Source organism: Chelon labrosus (genome assembly GCF_963514085.1).
Source record: "Chelon labrosus genome assembly, chromosome: 3".
NCBI classification, from domain to species: domain Eukaryota; kingdom Metazoa; phylum Chordata; class Actinopteri; order Mugiliformes; family Mugilidae; genus Chelon; species Chelon labrosus.
The window spans coordinates 27,284,663-27,308,726 of record NC_140339.1 but is presented as its reverse complement, the minus strand read 5'-3'; the positions used below and the strand labels follow the sequence as shown (position 1 = coordinate 27,308,726).

Genomic DNA, 24,064 nt, shown 5'->3' with positions numbered 1-24,064 from the left:
CATGTCTGTAAAACTTCCCATGTGTCCGTGTGTTTTAAGATTATGGATGACAGTATTCATCTCTGTCACAGAATAAATAATTGGTGCATGACATGAGAAAATGGGCTATATTTGCCTTTTTTTTTTTGGAAGCAATACCCCTGAGTAGTTGACCTGTTTCTCGAAAATTCTTGAAACTTCAGACCACATGCCTCCTATTGTATTTTGCGCTGTGGTTTCTTCTTCTTTTATTTTTTTTTTTTCTGAAAAGTAAATATATAGTTTCAGTGAAACATTAGGTGTTTTCTTTCAGTTATCTGTTAGAATCATGATAACCAAGGTATCATGGGCGCATGTCCTTAATGAGTCATTCTCGGGAGCCTTTCAGACATGCTGGTGCATTGCTTTTCATGTGCAGTGAAATAAACCATACTTTCCCCTCCTTTTATGTCACTGTTTCATTCCACATACATCCCAGCTACATCTTTGTAGAGCAACATTCTCCCTTTCCTAGGGTCCTCCCTCTCTTTCAGCCCAGAGACAGCGGTCTTGGAACCAGCGACAGAGTCCTTTGATCTCTGGGGTGGCTCTGTCCTGCTCCTCATCGACCATGCATGAGACGTTTTCTCACGTTCACATCCAGCTGCTCCTCAATGCGCGGCAACCCAGTTTCTTTGTGCGCTGAAAAATAGCTCCGAGATCATAGTGACCTTTCTGTGGGTCATGGTTGGTGACTGATGACAACAGAACCCAGTCTGGAGGACCAAACAGCCTTCATCATGCATGGTCCAAAAGAATAGTCAATGGTCCATCAAGACTCTGGGATGACTGACAAGAACAGCCAAAGGACCATAATACGAAACCCACGGAAGGTAAAAAAAAACAAAAAAAACTCCTGGACTGTAATCCTGTACCACAGATTACAAAATCATAGATTATGGACTTGTGCACTTCCAGGACCTAAAGGACAAATCTTCCAGTGGACGCCCTCAAATCACTGCAAGAACAACCAATGGCCTGGTAGACTTTGTAGGATAACTGGGCTGCATGATCAACTGTGTGACTGTAGGACCACTATACAGTTCAGTGACCCCTACACATCCAGAATAACTGATGGACTGCTTGATTCTTATTACCTCGTGGCTTGCTATGGGGTCAGAATGGACTTCAGAGCTGCAGGATATCTGTAGGGTACTGGACCATATTATGACCAAGAAACATAGCTGGTATGTTTTCTTGAAAACTGACCATGAGACCCGACTGAAATTTAATCAAGTCTCCAAGTGAGAGGATGAGGGGTTTACCACCAGAATAATTAATTGATCCTAAATTCCACTTATTCCTTTCTTTTAGCTGGTGGATCTCTGGATCCGATCTGGACTGATGACTGATGCAAAAGTCCATTTTGAGATGTTTCCATATAAATTAAGACTTTTGTGGGCAGTGTAAACTGGCAGGTCTGCGCTGTCGCTGTCCATGGTTCTGTAATAAGCTGTTTTCAACTTAAATAAAGAAAGGTTAAAATGTTTATCTCCGGTCATGCTGAGATTTGTTATGTCCAGCTTTATTTTCTGTTTATGTTGTACTCAAGTCATCGTGGGTTTAGGTTACATGTATGCAATGAATTATGCTGTGGGAAAGAGGTTTAACATTTCACTGGGTGACAGCTGCAATACGGAGCTTAAAATGTCTTTACATTCGGCACAAGCATTCATTCGGTCCCTTGTTTATTCGTCACTGCCAAGTCTGTGCGTCTTATAATTAAGATTTATTTTTAATCTTTATCACTGAATGCGTTTGTCTCGTTGTCAGTGTTTGTTCAGCCAGCTGACTACCTTGAAAGTTAGAAAAATGTTAGAAATAAGTGATTTTCTGCACTGATCTGTGATGTGCAAAAGATGAGTTCATCCTCTGACTGTTGCGTTCATGCTACATAATTAATGAGCTATCACTCACAACCAACCACAATAAACTTTTGTTTTGTTCAGATACCAACCTGAATATCACACGTTTCCTGCACTCTGGACTGCTGGAGTGCTGTCAAAGCTGCCATTAAAAATGAAGTATTCACATTATTGGGATCAACTTGGAAATTTTAAACAATCAGAGTGAAAACTCAGTTTGCGACTTTCTCCAACTCTGGTTCAAGATTAAGGTTCATAGTTAAATCCTTCAACTGAGCTGAAAACCAAATCTGTTCACTTGTGCTGATGAAAAGAGCTACATTTTTATGTGGGTTGAAAATGAGATAAAAATAAAACCTACGTCCTCTGCTCTCTTGCTATTTCAAAATAATCTAAACTGATAGTGCACTTAGTTTCCTGTGTTACCTGGCCTTGAGCTGCCTGCAGAGGGCATTGTGTCGCCAGACTGAGACAACTGGATACACGTTAACTCATGGCTGAGCTACAAGTGTGTGAAAGACAGACAGCTGTCTGCCTGTAGGGGTCACTGTTTACAATCAATTCCAATCAGCTTTATTTGCCATGTATAAATGTACACATGTGCAAGGACTCCTTGGATTTAACCCACCCAGGCAAGCAAACTAGGAGCAGAGACTTTCTGCTCACCAGTAAAAAGAAATGCTCTAAATGTTCGCAAACTTTTTATGATGTAGCCACAATTGTCTACAGTTTTTCATTCAGTTCGCTTCAGTTAATATAGCATCAATCGATAACACGTCATTTAAATGTATTTTACATAGTATTAAGCTCAAGACCATACAATATCACGGTTCTCTCTGGGAACCATCAATCTGTTTTAATAGGTGAGCTAATGATACACTTTCTTGACATTTTGAGCAACTCACCAGTTTATAACTTATTTATTAATGCTTTATGGACTTAATATATAATGCTTTATATATAACTTTAAGAGTTTGTGAATCCTTCTATTGGTGTTTATTTACTCCCAGTCCTCTGTAGCTGTAGTTTTATTAGACAGACTCTAAAACCTGATGATAAACACATTGTACGTGTACAGTAGAAGGACAGTAATGTGTCCCATTTTTACCCAGCTTCCGAAGCTGTAGTGAAAGAGATCCTCAGTGTTTCCCTATTTGAACTATCAACTTAGAATCATTTAGAAGTCACGTAATTCATGACAAAATGCTCCCCAAGTAGATCGAGGCTCCTCGATAGATGTTGCACATGACTGTCATTTTTGTGTCTGTCTTACTAATGTAATAATGTAAATGTAAAGGATGCCATGGATCGAAAGGCCATGTATGAGTCTGAAGATACAGCATATGTTGCTAAGTAAAACAGACACACAGGGGCCACATTAGACCCTAACCTCTCTGAGGCCCTGCATTCCTCTTCAGTAATATTAGAGTTTTGCATTCACAACAAGCCATAGCAAGTTGTTACGCTTTGTATGACACAGTTTCCGCTTTCAGCAGGGCCAACCTTATTTATCGACTCGGTAGCTTTTGGTCAGTATTTCAAAAGAAAAAAAAAACTCCAAATTCTCAGGCGGCATTTCTTCCCAGGCACCCCCTGGGAGGGGCTATTGTCCAGGCCAGGAAGCCTCCCCAGCCTGCAGGTATAGAATGACAAGGCTTTATACTGTATGCAGCTACCTATAGATGGGAGTAAGGCAGGACAGTCTGTGAACATCCAAACAAGAGTGAAGGCTGTTTGGGAAGAATTTTGCAGCAATGGTTGCCTATTTAGAGTTTCTGCTCGGCAGTGCTGCAGGTGGGCACTGTAAGAAATAAGCTGCAGCAGGGAGAGACAGATCGTAGGGGTAAAACTCTAAACACAACACTCCTTCCAACAGAGCAAGAGAGAGAAAGAGAGAAAGAATGACAGACTGCAATACCCAGCTGCAGAAGCAACACCTGTCTGCTCACCAGTTAAATCATAAATAGGGATATTGACACTGGGGGCATACTTCCATTGAAAGACTATACATATGTTTGATCTTTTATGTTCAGGTTACACACTGTGGGAGATGCCAGAACAATACTACTATTATTATTATTATTTTAACAGTTAAATTAAGTGTAAATCATTTGAAGCGGATGGGTTAAAACAACATCAGCTGCATACGAGCTGCAGCCAAAAGAAGAAGCAAAAACAGGAACAATGTTTTACCACATATTAAATTATATATATATGTTTTAAAATATAAAACCAATTTAAATGATAAAAAAAAACTGTTTCAGCTTTAGCCCGCAATGTCTCTGCTTCTTATTAGATTTAGATCTCTAAAGACAACCTGTATGTGAACATTTGAGTGAAAGAACCGTTGTAACAAATGAGACACTTTTTTTCTTTTATCTTGGATCATTGTGTTTTATGCTGGAACCAGGTGGTGATTCAAAACTATGTAACAGCAGCATCATCAGTGAATCAGTGAGTCAGTGAGTAAAATGCAGAAATGGTCTTATAAATAACTTATAATGCAGGCACCAAATAAATATTCTGATCATTAGTAAAATATACAAAGTACTTCTTTAAGTTTACAGACAGTAGACTATCACATTGTAAGAATGTCACAACAGCATGTGGATTATGTGATTTCCCCTTTGCTTCTTACTGTGACCGTGACAAAAAGTGCTTTGCTGTATAAAGTCTTTTCTTCAGTATCCATCATGTTTCCTAGCATTTCCAAATAGCAGAATATTTCTTGTCATCTCAGCTTTTCACAAATGAAAAGCGATAAGGCTGCTATACATGTATTTACAAAATAAAGGTTTAAACTCTGTGTGAAGTTAATGGTAAAATGGTTGCTTGTACAAAAGTTAAACCTTTTACAAAATAAGAAGTTTTTTTTTTTCAGCATAATTAACTTTTTTTTTGTGTGTTTGTGTACAAGGCAGTAGCGTTTTGAAGAAGTCAGACCTCAATAAATAGAGGATGCATCTGCTTGAGTCTCCTGTGAGTGGAAGATTTAATGTGTGGACCCCAAGTCTTGAGGTTGCCCTCAACTTCCCGTGCATCAATAAAACCTTCACTAATCCACACGTCAGGATCAAAAACGTCCTCCACTGCGGTGAGGCCACTGTATGTGCCGATATTAGGGATCCGTGTTCGGACGAAACATGGAACCATTAGGTCGGGTCACTCTCTAAAAGTCTAACCCATCTGGCCGTCGAGCCTGGATTTTTCCGCGGTGCCTGCGCCTCCTGCGTTCACCACGGCGAACGTGGTGATGGGTGTGGTGGTGTGCGCTCGGACTGTCCCTTAGCCGCCTCACCATCTCATGGTCCTTGTTGCCCAGCACCCTGGGCAGGAAGAGCGAGGCTTTGTCCGTGCTTCGGGTTTTAAAGCCTCGTCGCGGCCGTCCTTTGCCGTTAATGGACACATACCACTGGCGCTTGGCACTGGCTCGACGCTTGTTGCTGCCGCTGCCGCCTCCTGGTGGCAGCGGTTGTTCTGTAGAGTGGTGGCGGGATGCGTAGGTGTTGTAGCCCAACTCATGGATCCGTTCCACAAACTCACATTCTTTATTAAAATTTCCCTGGGGAGATGAGGAGAAAGAAAATGGTGAGACACAGCTTTCATCCAGGATGCAGTATTTTTGGTTCATAGAAGGATGTCTGAAAGACCGGTTTCCATTCTGCTGTATGACTGTATGACTGCACTAGAAACCAGCCAAACATACAAGATACCCCCCCACAGATAAACATGCAATTCTACACCAACTTCATATTACAATGTGAAACTTAATGTTTCTGCCAGGACATTGGGACATTGAGACCCCCGTCATACAGGAGCTCTATGTGTGGAAGTGGTGACACAAAAAAAAAAAAAAAATGTGCATACGTACCGAAGCATACAGCCGTCCTTTATCATTCATGGCCAGGTATTTCCCAGAGAACAGCCCTTTTATGGCCACAACACCTACATCCACAGCTGTAATTTCCATGATGCCTGTAGTACAGAGAAACGTATAACAGTTACATAACATTACTAGCGCTGTTTAATTCATTCAGATTTAGTATGATGGCAAATGTAATATGCTACACTAGATTTATGAATGTTCCCACCAATAACCCGTGGAAGCTAGACATGGAATAGTAAAAACAAATTTACCCCAACATAAAAAGACGCTGGTTTTCCACTCGGAGGAGGCTACGTTAAAGTTTTTGCCACCTGTTCGCGCTCATTCAGGATGTCTATTGGTCTTTTAAATCAGTGCCTGATTAGTCAGCAGGGCTGATAAAGACTCTAATGTGCGCAGATTAGATAAATACATCCTCAGTCTTTGCTGAGACTTTGGCTGAGAGTTCTGATAGAGATTAAGTTAAGCATGCCAGTAGCTTTACAATAACATACAAACTCTAACTAATCCTGATATAGTAATCACATCCGTTTTTTTTTTTTTTTTTTTTTTTTTGTTGTTCTTCTTCTTTTTTAAACAATATGCATGCAGACGGAAACAAATAATAAAATGCATTTAATATAACGAGATCCTTGCACTGGAACGAAGTCCTCGTGTCATATTAGTTAGTCTCTGTGCGTAAAACACTCACTGAATGGGTTGTTTTCTTCCAGTGAGCCGTCTATTTTCCCATCAGGATGGATCTGTAAATGATATTTGGTTGCGCAGTAAAGTTTCCTGCGTCGCGGCGCACCTCCGAGGTGTTCATACACTCCTCCGCGCCCCCCGGCGTCCCTCCGTTGCCGCGGGTCGCAAACCTGGCCCGGTGCGCAACGGGCCTGCAGACTAACGGAATTCAACAGGCTCAGCAACATCAGCAGAGGTATCGTCAGCATTGTGGCATGACCGGGGAGCGACGATTGTGGCGAAAAAATTGAGAACTCCTGTCCGACTTTTGGGATCCCATTAAAGTGTCAGGGCCCCGCGTTGGAGAGCTCTTGTCCTGCGCACATCCTTCCTCCGATTGGCAACTCTGACAACACCGCCGTCTCCGAGGTGGGATCTTCCTCGCCTCTACTGCTGGAAAGCCCTCCTGTGGACCTGACTGAGAGCTTCTGCTCAGACTGAGCGCAGATATAAAAGAGGGTTGTGGCGACAATAGGCTGAACTCCAACCAATTGATACAAAGGAAAGGGGGAGGTAAAAGGTATCAGCCCTGTGTGAAGTGAGAGACAGCGGCATGGATAAAATTACATAGTGGCTGAGTGAGGAATAGTCCTATCCTCTGAACTCCTCTTCTGAAATATTTTGATTCAATCATACAGGGGACTGAATCATCCACTGCAGCAGGTGAGGAATATGACGGCGGCTGGAACCAACCTGAGATCATTCCCTCATTTTTCGGGTGATTCACATTTACCTAGCATTTAATTTAGCAATTAATTTACTCATTTCAGTTTAACAGGTGCTTACACAGTACAACCACCACTGAGGTCAATATCAAGTTTGTGTAATTTGCCTCATAACAGCATGTGATGCAGAGATTCACAGATATCTTGCCTAGAGGAAATGCCACATGCAACACTCCCCCTCATCATTTAAAAGTTCACAACTCTCCTTGTTCTTAAGCATTTGTATGTTTCTGTTGAAGTTAAGTGAATTAATCCTAAACACAGGGTTCTCCTCATGTGCTCCTCACACCACAGAGCCCCTCTTTTATTCTTTATCCTTCACCCAATCAATAGATTGTCCCAGAATTTTCCCATCCTGATGCCCCGGCTGGGCCACAGCCGGTGGGCGGAAGAGCAGCAGGCTAAATGACTACTGCCTAAATTGCTTCCATCTTGGTCACATTATGGTTTGCATTCTGGTAATTAGCACCATCATCTACAAATTTCTCTGCCCTTTGGCGCTGCTCCACTTCTGCCATGAAGGGCTCTGGTGGGAATACCCCAGAGAGCAGATATAGTAATTTGTCTTCCCCTCCCATACATCACGCTGCTAGCTACCTCTGTCACTTTATTTACCCTGATGATCAGAAAAAGGCAGCTGCACATTTTGTCTCTGAGACCCCTCACGGGTCAGACAGCATACCAAAACATCTGCCAGGCCGCATGTATCAGAGGTTGTTCTGGTGGCCATTTCTAAGTGAGTTGCTCTTGATGTGGTTAAATGCTGGAAGAGGGTGGAACCTTAGATGTGGTGTGTTGTTTCTCTCAGAAACTATTTTAATTACGCTTCCCTCCATGCTGCCCACAAAGCATCCAAGCAATAGGCAGGGCAGATGCTCTCAGCTTTTAAGGCACTAACGCACATCTTCCTCTTCACGTGCAGAGAAATGTGTGTTGCTGCATGTGATGTTGTTTTTAGGTGGAAATTTACGCAAGATGTAAATCCAAATATTAGTCTTTCACAACCAAAAACAGAACACATTAATTTGAAGATTCTTATTTTCAAACTGTGAGTTGATTCAAAAAGGGATTTTCTCACTTTTTGATTAAGATATGCTTAAGGAACACCTTGGGACTGGATCATGGAGTAATGTATGCTAAGAGGTCTTCATGTTAAAGTCAGTCTCAAACACACCAGGTGAAAATTTAAAACCTGACCAGCAGTAAAATAATCACCGGACAAGAGATACCTGCTCTGAAAGAGAACTAAATTCAGAAAATGCTTTGCAGGTATGATCAAAGACAAACAGAAAAATTAATATCTCTTAAGAAAATCCCAGATAACAGCCATAGTCATTTTATTAGCATAAATCTTTTAAATAGTAAACCGTCCAACCCGGGTCTAGTCACAGTTCTACAGAATCAAGTTGATCTTTGAAGCCTATAGAGAGCTAAACTCAGAAAAGTGGCTAGATTAGGATTAGGATTAGGCATTGGAGAGGATCTCAAATTCATCTTGCAGCGTTACACAGCAGCTAAACAGGACCAACAGGACAAAAAAAACTACTTGTGCTCAGCCACACAGTAGGAGAAAAGGGTTGCAGCTGCTGTTCAGTGCTCTCGGCTTGTGTACCGACTTCAGAACCTTGTCCAAATTGTTTGTCAGAGCAAATCAACTTTGGGAACTTTGACCTGCTGTCTGCACAATACAAAGTTGACTAATTGGTCCTTCAGTGTGGCCAAGGAGCCATTTTAGTTCACATTACATTGCACACTTGCATTCCTGACCACCTTTCAATGTGGCTGTAGTGATCAGATCGCATCAGTACATCTTAGGTGCCTTCACACCTGTGTTTAGAAGAAAAAAAAAAAACAAGACAATGAGCAGTGCATTTGCTTCAAGACAAAATCTAAAATTACTCAAGCGAAAATTTTCCAACCATTCCCTTTTCCATCATCCACTTGGCAAATTAATCCAAATCCAACCATGTGAAGTGCTCTGACACAACACCCAAAAGCATACATTTTAACTTTCCCCTTTTTCCTTCTCCAGACATGAATGAAAGCAAGGATTTTAGGGCTCCTTTTTTAATTGACCTCCCCAAAATTCTCCCCCCACCACTACCCCACAAAACCCCTCTTGGGACAAAAGGTTTTCTTTTCTGCAGTAATACAAAGGTTATTAGCCAGGTTCTTTTCTTTCTTTCCACATTTAGTGGAGGGAAAAGGAGGTACCAGTAGTCCAGAGCAAATCAAAATGACCTTTGAACCCTTTCTGCTGTACTTTTTCTCATGGGCAGATTTCTTTGGTGAGGCGGTGATCAGAGGGCTGAACCCGACCGCTGCCTCTAGTCTCCTGACAAATCGCTGCTGAGCCTCTTTTGTCCCAGTGACTTTGATCTCACCTGCTTGTCAGGCTCTTCAGAAAGAAGTCTAGTACAGTTCCAGCACACAGCAAACAAATTGGAAACTATTTTATTTTACCTAGCCCTTTATGCTTCTATTTTATTTCATCTCAGCCCTTGTTCAGTCTTTAATTTGCTTAATGGCCATTTCTCAAAGCTTGCAAAAGGACTGAAAGTCACAGTTTAGAACAATTCACTTGGGCAAAATCATTCCAAACGCAGAGGAAAACAAATAGGAAAAAAAAATCACAAAAAATAAGAAGATATATAAGCTAGAAGTATGATAGAGCCTAGGTTGGAGAGAAACAAGCAAAAAATGTAATTTAGATTTTATAGGAATCAGGAAGTTTCTGATTCTCCAAATAAAAAAAAAAGGAACTCAGCATTCAGAGGAAGGGTTAGAGTCGAAAGAAAGTAATCAAAAAGAGATGGGGCTGTGGGGTTGCGGACAATATGCTCAAATGTCCTCACTGTATTTGGGGGAAGACAAAGTGTCCACAGTGTATCTTAAATGTCTGTTACCACAGAGCTCTTTGAACGTTTGCTTGATTTTTATTATACATCTCTCAGATTACGTTTTGTTTGTATATGTACAGAATCCTAGGGGTGGCCACAGAGTCACCAGCAGGCTCATTTGCTGAGATTTTGCTGGTCCGGATGTACTGGCAGATGCTGCTCAGCTCTGCTTATAGTAGAAAGTGCTGTGAGTATGAGTATAAAGACAGCTGGGTTTACGTGCTGTGTGAAACCAAGACCCCAGGTAGTCAGTCTACAGTAGTACTGCAAGGAATATTATCATATTTTCATTGAGATAATGTGCTGCGATCTGCTAGTGGTGATCACCTCTTTTTACTCGTTGAAAGAAGAAAATGACAGAAGGAGAAATCACCTGCCGAGGTGCATAGAGAATACACACTACATCACTGTTGGATGAAATGTCTTTCTGTGAAATAGCCCACTAGAAATGTATGAGTTTTTTTGTACTTGATTTGTTGATTTTTCTTTTTCTTTTGGTGAACTCTTTACTTTCAGTCAAAATTATCTTTTGACCACATTCAACATATGGCGTCTTGTTCAGATTCACATTTGTTCATATAGTGTCAAATCACCTCAGTGTATCATCTCAACGCGATAAACTACCATCTAGACCTACAGTGTGACGTCTGACTGTGGGACATCAGCTTTCCACCAGCTGTTAATGTGGAGTGTTTTGATTTGGTTAGATCTCGACGCGTAAATTAGGCTATTGGAAATGGTGCAACTGTCAATAAACGCAGGGCATCGCTGGTGAAAAACAACCAAATACCAGTCCTTTCAATGGGATCTGTTTTGTCGGAGGTCCTCTGGAGTCACACGACAGAGCCAAATACCCACAGTTGTGTGTCTGGTGTTGAAGTTGGAAGGCATTTAATTTTCATCCATCCTTGACATTAACTCAAATGATTTTCTTTATGAATACACAGTATAAAGGAGAAAAACAAACTGCAGGGTTTGTCTGTCTCCCATGAAATGTGAGTGAACAGGCAAATCATGAAAATGTCGACAGATGACCAAAGGGCAGAGGAAGCATTCTTCTTTTTGTCTTAAATAGAAATAGTTTATTCACTCATAAGTTCGATGAAAATAACTACCTCTGTGATGTTTTTGTCCCTTTCCCTTTCTTACATGCTTTCTCTTTCTCGTTGCTCTCTCATTCTGGCATTGTCACTCTTTGACTCTCATTCACTTGTTCTCCCTCTGTAACCAGATACGTCTGTCCTATACTCCTACAGCTCTTTGATTGTTAGCTGCAGGTTTCAGATGCCTACAGAGCGGCTGCACCTTCCAACAGGCAATGGATTGTGGAAGGATGAAACTCTAGAGGCCATCAATGACTGTGACAGACACACACACACACACACATACACACACAGAAAATACAAAAACTATTCCCATGCAAGCAGCACACACCTACACTCACACCACCAGTACAAATCGCTAGTAAATGAGTGAGTGCTGGGGGGGTGGGATGTTCACTGCAGAGAGCAGGACATTGGTTATGCTGATTAGTTATCAATTTTAAAGTAAAGCTCTCAGTCCCTCTACGTATCAGAATAAACTTCAAATTGCCTTGTCAACAAAAAGGCAACATCCCTGAAAAATATTCTACACAAATTCTGAACAAATGATTGTTGTTTCACTTTTTTTTTTTACATCATGTTTGTCTATACAGAGTTCACTGTAAAAAACTACTGCAGCCTAGCGTGTGAATCAGCTGGTCATCTTATATTGGGAATGACATCAAAACACATAATACATGCATACGGATCAACTCTAAAATCACAGCTACTCACTGTCTGCTGCTCCACATGACACCTTCCTCGTTTTCTTCTCCTTTACTTGGTTTCTGCACCAGGCACAAGTCGTTCACCAGCAGAGACATTCAGGGTTGTGTGCCTCTGTTCCAGGGTTAGGTAATATTTTCTTCTTTTTCTGGTCATATGTTTGTGCTCTAGAATGACTCCCTTCAGAAATGTGTATATTCTCCAATGTGTCACAAGTAAAATCCAAGTTTTTGGGAAAGTCAGAAAGTGTAATCATAGCTTTGTAAGAAACTTCTTCTCTCCTTTGTTTGATCAATAAAACAGCATGATATTCATTCATTTATTAAGCACAAAAAGCAATTCTATTTAGTTCAGGTCAGTAAATTCAATTCAATTCAATTTAATGATAGACTGTTAAAGACTTTTTTTCTGACAGAATCATAGATGGATGGACACATTAGTAATGAGAATGCTTCAGTCATTGGTCTAATACTTTTGTGAAATAAATGATAAATGACACTGTGTTGTCTGCAGTCTCGTAAATGCATTCCATTTAGAAATTCCTGTTGAGACAGTGAACTCAAATATAATACTAACTGACAAAAACAATGGCTTCAGCCTGCGTTGTTCTTCCTCCGTATGTGTGGCGAAATGGTGAACGATCCCTCCATCTAAGTGAGAAAGTAGATGCTAAAAGAAGCACATTTCATACTGGATGAAAAACTGGTTTTTGTCATTAGTGCCATTGCAGGTGAGTCTAACTGAATGAATTCTGACATAACACAGTACGCTAACCCTACGCTAACTGCACTTGGTTGGCTCTCTACCTATCAGAGCAACTCTGTCATCACATATCAAGATAGCTGGGCAGATGACAGGTGTCTATCTGTACGACACTTGAGGGAATTATCTATTTTCTTTCTCTGCAGCTAATGCCCCTCCAGGGCTTCCCCTCTGTCTGCCAAAAGCAGGCAGTCAAAGCTTTACATGAATGTACTATAATGCATCCAAGACTACTGGACCGAATGGCTTTCTATCCAGGGTCAGGAGTTGTGATACTCTTATAACATATTTGACATTCAACTATAAGTTATCTTTTTATAACAACAACAACAACAACAACAACAACAGAGAATTACCATCTAAATTTAAATGGTAAAAGTGTTCTGCACTTATACGACACTTTGATACCTTAGTGGTACTCAAACAGTCTTTCAGCACACTATTCAGCTGTCCCCCTACAACTTTAATGTTGTGAGGGGGTCGATTGATGGGTGGGGGCTGGCGGGATAGTGTAGGGGAGAACAAGCTGAGTAGGAGGTACATAAGGGTGTTTGAGGCAGTGGAGGTTGAGGGGCATTCAAAGGAGCTGGGCGGAGAGGAAGGAACAATGAGTCTGCTGAGAGGAAGGAGGCAGCATGGGAGAGCAAGTACTAATCACGGTCAGGGTTGGCACAGTACGGGGTTTTGTATTCTTTGGACTGAAGATGCTGTTATGGGTTACACATATAAAAAGCAGATATTTTGCTAAGAAAAGTTAATTTATGCTCCATTCACAGCATCTCTGAAGAGCATGTGTCCTTTCTCCAGAACATTTCCCTAACTCACACACATGCTTTAAGCCAAGTAAAGTTTCTGGGCATTCCAAGATACTGAATATATCTACAAATATCTCAAGTATATTTTGGTCCACATGTCTTGTTGTCCTTTTCCTCATGATAGGTGGTCAAACAGGACACTTGATGGTCTTCCCAATGAATGAAAAAGCCAAAAACTGTGGCTCATGTATCACAGAGTTTTAGCTCCAACAATGTAAATTAACTTAAATGACCAATGGTATCGAATGGAGAGTTGCATCTCAAATTATCTGATCTGGTGAGAAGACCACTTCTGTAAATGGACTCGGAATCACTCGGAAGTCACTCGGAATTTTGACCTGTAACTGAGCAGAGAGATCAAGATCATTCAGAAACACATTTTCACCTGTGGTTCAAACCAAAGACAGGGTGTAAATAGGAGTTCTGCTGAAGGTGCATACTGTTGAAAAACAATATTTTTGTTCTAAGTGTGTTTAAATATGGGTACTGTTCTTATCACGTTACTTGTGATGTTTCACTCAACACACTGATGTGAAAGACCTGGCAATGTGTGTGATTTCTGGGTGAGTAGATTTGCCAGCAGACAGAAGTCACATTCATTTTAACAAGGTCTGCATGTACAGTGTGGCATGGTGGGATGTCTAATGAAAAGCATACCAGCGTGTGTCTGCGGGTTTGCTCAGTCAGTTGCATACCTCAGTGAGGAGGTGTGACACTGTAATGCTTCCTACATCCCAATAAACAGAATGCACTTCCTGTGTACAAGAACAAGAACAAGAAGCTTGGAAGAAGAAACATTCCCAAGAAGCAGAGACAAGTATTATTAAGCAGTCCACTTATACATAAAGAAATTACTGACCATCATTATGAAAGAGATTTGTTCTTTCCTGATTATTCCTGTCTTTGGGCTGAGAAGTGTTAGCATTCTATTCCATACCCCTTGTCTGATCAGATCAGACATCCAAAGCATCTGAGTTTACAACATAGCCTTGCGTTAAGGACGTCTGCCATGAGGACCTGACATCTGAATTTTTAAAATTCACGAAACTCGGGAGAAACTAGGGAGAAGTTTCTCAGGCAGAAATCAGATTTTCAAAAAATATCTGAATTAAACATCCGAAATACACTGCAATCAGTTGTGACAGGGACAAAAAGTCTAAAACAATTTAGTTGGCTGGTAAATAATATGGATATTTCATCATCTACAGTACATAAAGTACACTTTATGAATACATTCTGAGTATCCAAAGAAATAGTTGTAAGCTTGTAACAAAGCAGAACACCAATGTTGAATGGCTGAGACATTCAGGCCCTCAGGTGATGCTGAATAAACAAAATTCTGTGGTTGAAATTCCTGTTTAGGTTCGTCTCTGCACCCACAAAAAGTTGAATCACATATGCTGCATTCTCACTTAGACTAAAGAGGAGTAAAATCATCCGGCTTGTAGTTTAAAAGCCAGATTTCTCCATGATTATATGCGGGAAGTATACAATGACTGAGGAGTAGATACACAGTATACATACATACTGTATATATTTACTTCCAGTCAGGCTTGAATTGAATTGAATTGAACTAGTAGTAAGCATACTCCTATTCTACTCCTCTACTCTCTGATGTCTTTAAGATACAACTGAGCTTCGTCCTCAGAGCCTTGTAGGTAAGGATAAGAATTTTAAATTCTGTTCTTGATTTTACAGGACACTTATGTAGAAAAGCTAATACAGGAAAAATATGATCTCTCTTTCAGTCATTACTTACACTGCATCATTTTTTGCTAAGCTAGAGGCTTTTTAGAAAGTTATAGGGACATCCTGATAATAAGGAATTACAAATGTCAAGTCTAAAAGTGACAAGTGCATGGACTCATTTTTCCGAATCACTCTGAGACATGATATTTGTAGTCAAGTGCCCATTTTTCAGTTTCAGTTTGTGACAACAAGAATGGACAGACTCGTCCAGACCTGAAAAACGGATACTAAATTGTCAAGTAAATACTGTGAAGTGGATCTCCTGTATTATAGCAGGAACAGGAGGAAGGGGAGTACATGGGTATTCCTCTCCAGGTAACCCTACCTGTCCCTGAGGAGGCAGCTTTCCTTCTCCCTTGACCAAGCACCAAACACCAACTCTTCTTTTAGCTGCAGTAACAGTGCTCCAGCACAACTCTCGCTATTTGTTGGCCCTTTTGTTGTGATATCTACTTAAAATATCAAAGCTGACAGAGCCTTGAATGATACATCTGAAAACTGAGAAACAGTGGTTTTATGTGTCATTGCAGCACAATCTAACACCCCCACCCCCAGTCAGCATATCATTCACACACTTTCCCTCTCTCCATCTCTCTCTCTCCCTCTCAGCCTGGCCCCAGCTTGATTGGTCTGTGCAGGTGTCCCTCGATGCAAAAGGGAGAGGGTAAAGGAGTAAAGCAGGTTTAGGGTGGGACATGAATGGCTGACATGGTTGGGACCACAACAATAAGTGGAGTCAAAAAATCAAAGGCTCTAAACACAGGGAACCAGGTCAATGGCATTGCCATATGTCTCTCTCTCTCTCTCTCTCTCTCTCTCACTCTGTGTGTGTGTGTGGGTGTGTGGGTGTGTGTGTGTGTGTGTGTGTAAGTAGTCACTAGTGCCTTGTTGCAAGCACAGCCAAAATAATGAAATGCCTGGTGAAGTTGCTGCTACACACCATCCTGGCAATTGTTAACATAAAAGTATCCCCTTGTACGTAGCTGGAGCTTCTCCTCCAGCACTAGCACAGTAACCCATCTGATCCACCTTCTGCACAATCCCGTTAGTGACAGATGACAGAAGTTTTTCAGGTAAGCTCCACATCAACCGTACTCACCAATACCATTGCACCATTGGATTGCATGCTGAGCCTGTTCATTATATGATGTACGATACATGGTGTCAAGAACAGATCACAGTTTATTTCTTTTCCTCCCTATCTGAAGGTGAAGCCTTACATTCTTTCTAATGACCATGCTCAACTGACTTCTTTGATAGACGTTTATTAAGTAAGTTGTTACGACCCGGCTCGAGAGGCGCAACATAAAGTGGAGACAAATGACGGAGTTAGAAAAATAAGGGTTCATTTAATTAAAAAAAACAAAAAGACTACAGGTCTGACATAAAAGCCCCCGCAGCTGAAGTGATCCTCCTAGGCTTCTTCAACAAGGCCCTTTATTCAGTCTTCTCAGGTGTGGCTGGTTAAGGTGATTAAGCACAAGCCAAACACACTTGCACAGCCAGTGGAGGAGCAGAGGGGCGTGACATAAGTGCTACGCTGATTTAGCTCTAGCCAGAGGTCTGCAACACTTGACAATACCTACAGTTGAATTAAAACTTTTCAGTCTTTTAAAAAGCTGAATGTTTTTTAACTTCCTTTATGTTAACTTACCTCAAGTAACATGACGCGGGTAAACTAGCTTTAAACTGGGAGCAAGAGGGAAACCCCCGCGTTAGCCAGCTGCTAGCACCTCAGATAACACTTAACCTAGCACAGCTTGATTAAATGAGCCATAGCTAACACCAGTGTATGGTATGCAAATTATATGCAAACCCTCTCTATGTCCCTCCCCTGAAGTCCCCCCTCCATCCTCTTGTCAAATATGGTCAAATGTAGTTCCAAAATAATCCAGAAAGCAATAGCCAAAATGCTGAACTGAAGGATTTAAATGACTGCAAGAGTTTAAAACAGTAGTCCACAAGCCAGTGGGTGATGTCTATATCTGGTGGCTATGTTCAGCTTTCATATACCATTTTGGGGCTACTCATTTACAGTATTTTCAGTTATATTTGTTCTGGGTGTTTGTTCCTGTCAATGCCAATGGGATGTTGGGTTGCTTGGTTATAATCAACCTTTCAAACTCTGGAAAGGGCTTGAAGCTGAACTTGACATTCAGTTTCATCAGTTTCCTCATCCACTGAGATCCATTGATGTTAATTTTTCATCTTCTTCTTTCCGTTCTTCTGTTAGCTTTTGAGGCTGCAAGGTGCATTACTGCCCTCCGCAGGTTAAAATTATTTATTACCAACGCACTTCAGATTCAGCTTGCTTTCCACAGTGTAACTGAGTACTTTTTAAAAAAAAATTTTAACAGAGCCCCCACCCCCTCACAAGATTGTGTTTTTGAAACGTATATATTCTAATCAACACAAAAACTAAAGCCAGGAGCTTTATTCTAACTTCACAAAAAGAAGCCATGGTTCAAAGGTAGTCCATGAAACATTGGACATTTTAGGTGCTTTCCCTTATGACTTTACTGTAAAAGAGGTAACTGGATAAAAGGTGTATGATCATCTGACTGGTTGAAGTGCTGCTCTGCTGAACGCAACATAAAGACCTGGGCCCGTATTCCTAAAGATTCTAAGAATCCTCTAAGAGAGCTCCTATCTTAGCCTAAAAATTCCTAGCTAGGAGTCTTAGCTTAGGAGTGATTCCAGAAAATTCTTAGAGAACTCTTAACAAGGAATGGACAGAAACTCTTATCTTAGTGAGGAGGTGTGGTTGACCCCGTTGCTAGGTATGAGTCATCATTTCAAGAGGTGTGATTGGTTGATCCTAAAACTAGATAAAAATACACTTTTGGTGATAATTGGCCTAGAATGGACGTCAAATTAATAGACTTAATAACAGAATCTAATCTCTATGAAGACTGTATAATTATAAATAATACTTTACATAAAAATAAATAAATAGTAAGCTATACTTTAAAAATTATCCTATAAAATGTGTGATTAAACTCAGGCCACTACCACAGTATTCACATGCTGATAGTTCTATTTGCTTTCATTCATTTACCACACTGGTAACATTTTGCACTTCACCTATTTGGTATTAACAAGAGTAAAATGGCTCAGCTTTCATCAATTTCTGTGATTGCTAACCGGCCAAAAGAAGCAGTGTTGGTTGATGTTCAAATCTTCCAAAAACCGAACAGCAGTGGAGAAGAAATGAAGTAGGAAACCCAACTGGACAGAGGAACTGTGTTTGCTTCTGGATCAACTGGTCAATGAGAATTAAAGTGTTTAAGACGTAGATTTGGCCCCAAGTCATCACTGCTGCATTGTTGCATTTTTCCTGTTGCTAAATACCTCAGTGTTGTGATGACTTTCATTTCCGATGATACAGTAGTCCCTCGCTATAACGCGGTTAACCTTTCGCGGCTTCGCGGATTTTTTTAGTGCAATTTTGCATGCTTTTTTTTTTTTTTTTTTTTTTTTTACAGCGCATTGTTTTTTGCGTCCTGATTGGCTAAGGGACTGTAGCCCATTGTCAATCAATCTCCTCCGTACGGTGTCTCTTGTACAGTACAGAATGCGTTCAGCTTGCCAAATTTACATATAGCCTACAGTATCTTTGATCGCTGGCAGTGTGACTGAAGTGCGGTATGTTTGCAAGTTATTGAGAAAAGTGTATAAAGTGTGTAGTGAGGGGTTTTGCAACCTTAAAACATTTATAATCATTGTAAAAAATAAAGCTGACTACTTCGCGGATTTCGCCTATTGCGGGTTATTTTTAGAACGTAACTCCCCCGATAAACGAGGGACTACTGTATTGCGATTGTAACAAGCTTGATTGTCATTCAGTGTTTGGAGAATATCTCTCCTGCCTCTTCTTTCAGCCATTTTCTCCTCTGCTTAAGAAATTCCTAAGCCTCCTAAAAGTCCTCCTCCCTGCTCTTAGCAGATCTCACCTTAGGAGTACTCTTAAGAGCTAAGATTCTTTAGGAATAGCTTTTATCTTTACTAGGAGCTACTCCTAACTTTGAGAGGGAAACGTCATGATTCTAAGAATTTTCTTAGAATTTGGCCACTAGGAGCAACTCTTAGCGCTAAGAATCTTTAGGAATACGGGCCCTGACTTGTGAAACATTAGGTTCAGGTGAATAACAACAGAATATTCTGTGTGAAAGGGCACAGATTTACGGGAAATGTGTAGCTATGTGCAATGATGGGTTTGGCTGAGTTCTTACACTGGAGGTCTGCTCTCACCACCAAGTGCACAGTGGGACAGTGCAGACTGCAGTCAGGGTGGTTTGCAGGGTTTCAATTAGAGAAGCAGCAGGGTGGGCCTGTAACCTACATGGCTCAGTCAACATCAAACACTTCGGATCTTGTGCTGCTTACACTGAACCCAGCTTTCCTCCTTTATTTTTTCCTCTATTTTCCAAACTCCACAATGAGTAAAAGGTATAGATTCACACACTTTGAGAAGCGGCTTGAGTTGTTCAGAAATAAAACCTACAATACAACATGGTAAACACTATATGTTAAACACTGGCACGGCATGCGCATGCTATTGGAAGAATGACTGATTCAGCATTTACCTCAAAATTTACTAACATGGTTGCAGACGTTGGCTCATGTCTCATTACTCCTCTTGCAAATGTAGTTCAGCTTTGTTATCAAATGTACCTTCTGGCATATATAGATGAATCTTAAAAAAAGGTTTTTGTATATTTCATTCTGTTTTCTACAGTATAACTGTGTGCTAGTGTCTTACAGTGGTAGGGTCTGGAAAACTTTAAGAGTCAGCAGTCATTTGGACTGTAGATGAAACAATCCACTGGCCTAGCTTGTCCTATACCAACCAAAAAAGGGAGATAATAAGGTAATACGTTAAACACAAAAGACTGAAAAGTGGAAAATGTATGGCTAAGTTATGTATGTTATGTGTTCTTCAATTCAAACTTAAATGGAACTCAAGAAGTCTTGACTTCAAGCTGATCTCTACTGCATGTATTTGCTATTAAATGTACTTAAGGCTTAAAAAATAAAAGTACATTTGTAAACCTAGCAGATCTCAGGTTGTCAGTGCACTTTCTGGGGGGCTTAAGTTCTGAAATCCAATACTCAGGTCATTTAGTCATAGTCTTTTCATAATAAATGAATTATTCATTGTCCCATTCTCCTTCCATTGCTGCTGCCTAGGTTGGAGAGAGGAATATTTGCTTTATTTGAATATATTTGGCAAGCTAAATTAAGCTAGCTAGTTTGTAACAATTTAAATGAACACTGTGTTGGAAAACGTATTGGGAGGAGTTAAATATATCAGTTTTCTACACCTTTAAGATTGAACAGGTGGTGTGATTAAGAATTTTTATTGGCTTTTTACTCATGGTACATTTTCACTTTTTTGGCCAGTTGCAGCAAGATAGAGCCGGTCATGTGTGGTTATTATTAGGGTCTCCATTGTACATAATGAAATACATCCAGTGTCCTCAGAAGTCACGGAGAGACACACATGGACGCTTGCGTGTGTGTGTTTTAGTGGGTGTGGTGAGTCGTTTGAAGTGCTTGTTGCGTCTGTGTGTGGTCAGACAGACTGAGAGACAGAAAGACAGGGATGGATGGATAGACTGCGACAGGCCAAACAACAGGTGTGTCTTTTGAACGTAACCCGCCACCATACGAATGCCCTCTTTACTTTTAGCCCTGCTGATTCTTGTTTTCATCTGCAAAAGAAAAGACTTCCCCTCCTCCTTGTCGCTGACTGTCTTTCATCTGTGAGAGACGCAGACATCCCATCTCCCTTTACCTTTATGTTTTCCTACTGTCTCTGGTCCTCTACATTAGCTCTCTCATTTCTTTGTTACTAAACATCAGGAATTAGCCTATCCAGACCCTCCAAGTCTGTTATGATACTGAATGACATTATTCAGTCCTGGGCTTATGTTTGGTCAGTTTATTCTGGTTCACAACAAAAAGTGACTGTAATTGAATTAATATTCACACATGCTGGATTTATGAATTTTATATTTTTATGTGAGTGCTGATGAAACAATAGATGTAGCGATATTTTGTATTAAAAAACATAAATAGTATTTCATTTCATAGCATTGCGTACTTAACAGTTAAGAATGGCAGAATAATGCTAAAGATTAGGTAAAGGTCAAAGTTTGAAATAGTTTCTTCATTCATATAATTCATTTTAAAAAATATCATAATGAGAAAAAAGTTCAACCAAATTCAGTTCAATCAATAGGATTTTCTTTATATAGCATCAGTAACAATACAAATGGTCTCGAGACGCTTTACGGAACCCAACCTGAATACCAATGGTGAAAGTTATCTTAATTCTTAGTAGAAAACTAAGGATTACGTATTTGAAAAAAAATTGTTTAACAATCGAAAAAATTATGTAAAATCATCCCGTTAGCCCTGATGCCTCACAGCAAGAAGATTCCGGGTTCGAATGCAGGCTGACTGGGGCCTTTCTGTGTGGAGTTTGCATGTTCTCCCTGTTCTCTCCGGGTACTCCAGCTTCCTCCCACTGTCCAAAGACATACTTCTTAGGTTAATTGGTGATTCTAAATTGCCCGTAGGTGTACATGTGAGTGTGAATGGTTGTCTGTCTGTCTGTGTTAGCTCTGTGATAGACACACACACACACACAGACACACACACACACGACCCTTCACAGGACAAGCGGTTACAGAAGATGAATGAATGACTGAATCCTTTGATGACCAGATGACCCTGTTGTGGTGAGGTGCATTAGAGATGGGCAGAAAATGACAGGGAAGTGTTGAATAACTTTGCGTGATGGTACAGAAAGAATCATCTGGGCGTAAAAGAAGACCAAGGAGTTGGTGTTCAATTTTAGGAGGACACGAACTGCGACCAAGCTCATGAACATGAGCTTGAGTTAGGAGGTTGGAATTAGACTACTACCACTACAAGTACTTGAAGAACTGACTAAACTACAGGAGCACCACTAAAGCGATGTGCAATAATGGATGCACTGACTCTCTTCTCTGGTGAAGCTAAGATCTTTCAATGTCCACACAAAATAGATATAGAGGAGCAGGAGAACCAGGGACTTCAGGGGGCAGACACCCTGTGTTCTGAAGAGAAAGGGTAACAGAAACTTTGGGTGGACAATCTGAGGGCTGTGTGTTATCTACACACCTCAGAATTCATCCAACTTCTTCTGTATTTTGTCATATCAACAATAAAAACTACCAACCCAGTGCCATTGAAAGCCATACATGCTCATTCGTGACACTCCCTCTACTGTGTTTTATGGGTGACGTAGAAAGGATTCAGATCATGAGCTGCTACAAGCTTTTTCTATACTGTTTACCTCCTCTCATTCTGGTACAGGTTAGTTTAATCTCTCTAAAGAATGCTGTTCCAGTTTGTCTGGCTTTTTAGGTGTCGAAGTCTAATTTAGCCTGTCTATTCTTGAGGCTTATGAGCTGTTTGCACTGCTGTAAACTCTCTGTATTTGTTCTTTTGAAGTCTTCCTTTCAATTAGACTTGGATAATGAAATTACTACCTATGTACAGTGTTCACTTGTGTGGATGTTTTGAAGCGTGAAGTGGTTTTCATATACCATTGTCCACAACTGTTGTGTTCAATGACTTTTATGTTGCAGAGCAAACAAGTGTGAGTTTTTTTCTGTGGAAAGAAATTGTGTTTCTGATGCAACTTCACCTACTTCGTCCCCAAACCTCTCTCCGTGTCCCTCTTTCTTATTCAAGACTCATAGCAACAAATGGCCATGGCCAAACACACATGGAGGTGCAAGAGGAAGAGATCGACCCAACTGCCTATGGACCAGATCTCAGGACCAGGGAAGACATTGATTGTTGTCAACTGACCTCTACTCAGATCTTTGCACTTGGTTGTTTGGTTTTAACTCCATCTGTGAGTCCATCTGAACATTAGTAATCCAAAAGATATAAGTTAAAAATATCTCTTTCTAATAATACATTTAATAACTTTAAAATAAAAAGTATTTTTAATTCGCAGAAGAACAGATATAAGTAAACGGGAATCTTTTTTTTTTTTTAAGTTTTATTCCTCATAGTTTGACAAAGGATCAACATAATTTCAAGTTTGTTGTCTGAACTTAAAAGCAACAGGTTTACTGTGCTGAAGTGCTCGGACAACTTGAAAATGATTCCCTTTACAAAAAGCTGAAATGTGATCCAACCAAATAATATCTGAAGGCGATTACAATATTATTGGAAGGAACCTTTCTTGATGGTGACATCTCTGCAAAACAGTCAATTCTTATATATAATATTTTATTTTTATTTTACTTACACCAAGTGGTATACCAACCTACACCAACCATGGAGTGTTCATGTTCACTGTGTACAAACAGCCAGCAAGGCTTAGACATGCTAGAAAAACTTCTTAACACCAGAGCGATTAGAAAACCCCCTGCTTATGTTTTCATAATATATCATACCTCTGCCATTGGCACTAAAATAACACCCAGTTTTCGCTGTTTGTCCGACAGGATACAACCTCTATATGAACAAAAAAAAAATAATAATCCTTTTTCTTATGTTTTGTTAATGATGCATTTTTCCTTTGCAATGGAGCAATCCCCCACTCTATTTGAATTTTTACTGTTATTAAACAGTTGCTCTGTGGGTGACTGCAAATAGGCTACATACACTATATCGCCAAAAGTATTCACTCACCCATCTAGATAATCTAATTCAGGTGTTCCAATCACTTCCGTGGCCGTGGGTATATAATATCAAGCACCTATGCATGCAGACTGCTTCTACAACATTTGTGAAATAATGTG

General features: G+C 40.4%; 1 protein-coding gene across 1 annotated transcript; it reads right to left on the bottom strand.

Moving 5' to 3' along the window:
• Window positions 1-4,478: 4,478 nt before the first annotated feature.
• Window positions 4,479-6,704, bottom strand: fgf3 (fibroblast growth factor 3; the record flags this gene model as incomplete). The annotated part of the gene is made up of 3 exons (XM_084542022.1): window positions 4,479-5,445; window positions 5,755-5,858; window positions 6,461-6,704. 3 exons carry the CDS (start codon window positions 6,702-6,704, stop codon window positions 5,053-5,055), a joined length of 741 nt encoding a protein of 246 aa, XP_084398148.1. The 3' UTR covers window positions 4,479-5,052.
• Between the last annotated feature and the right edge of the window lie 17,360 nt (window positions 6,705-24,064).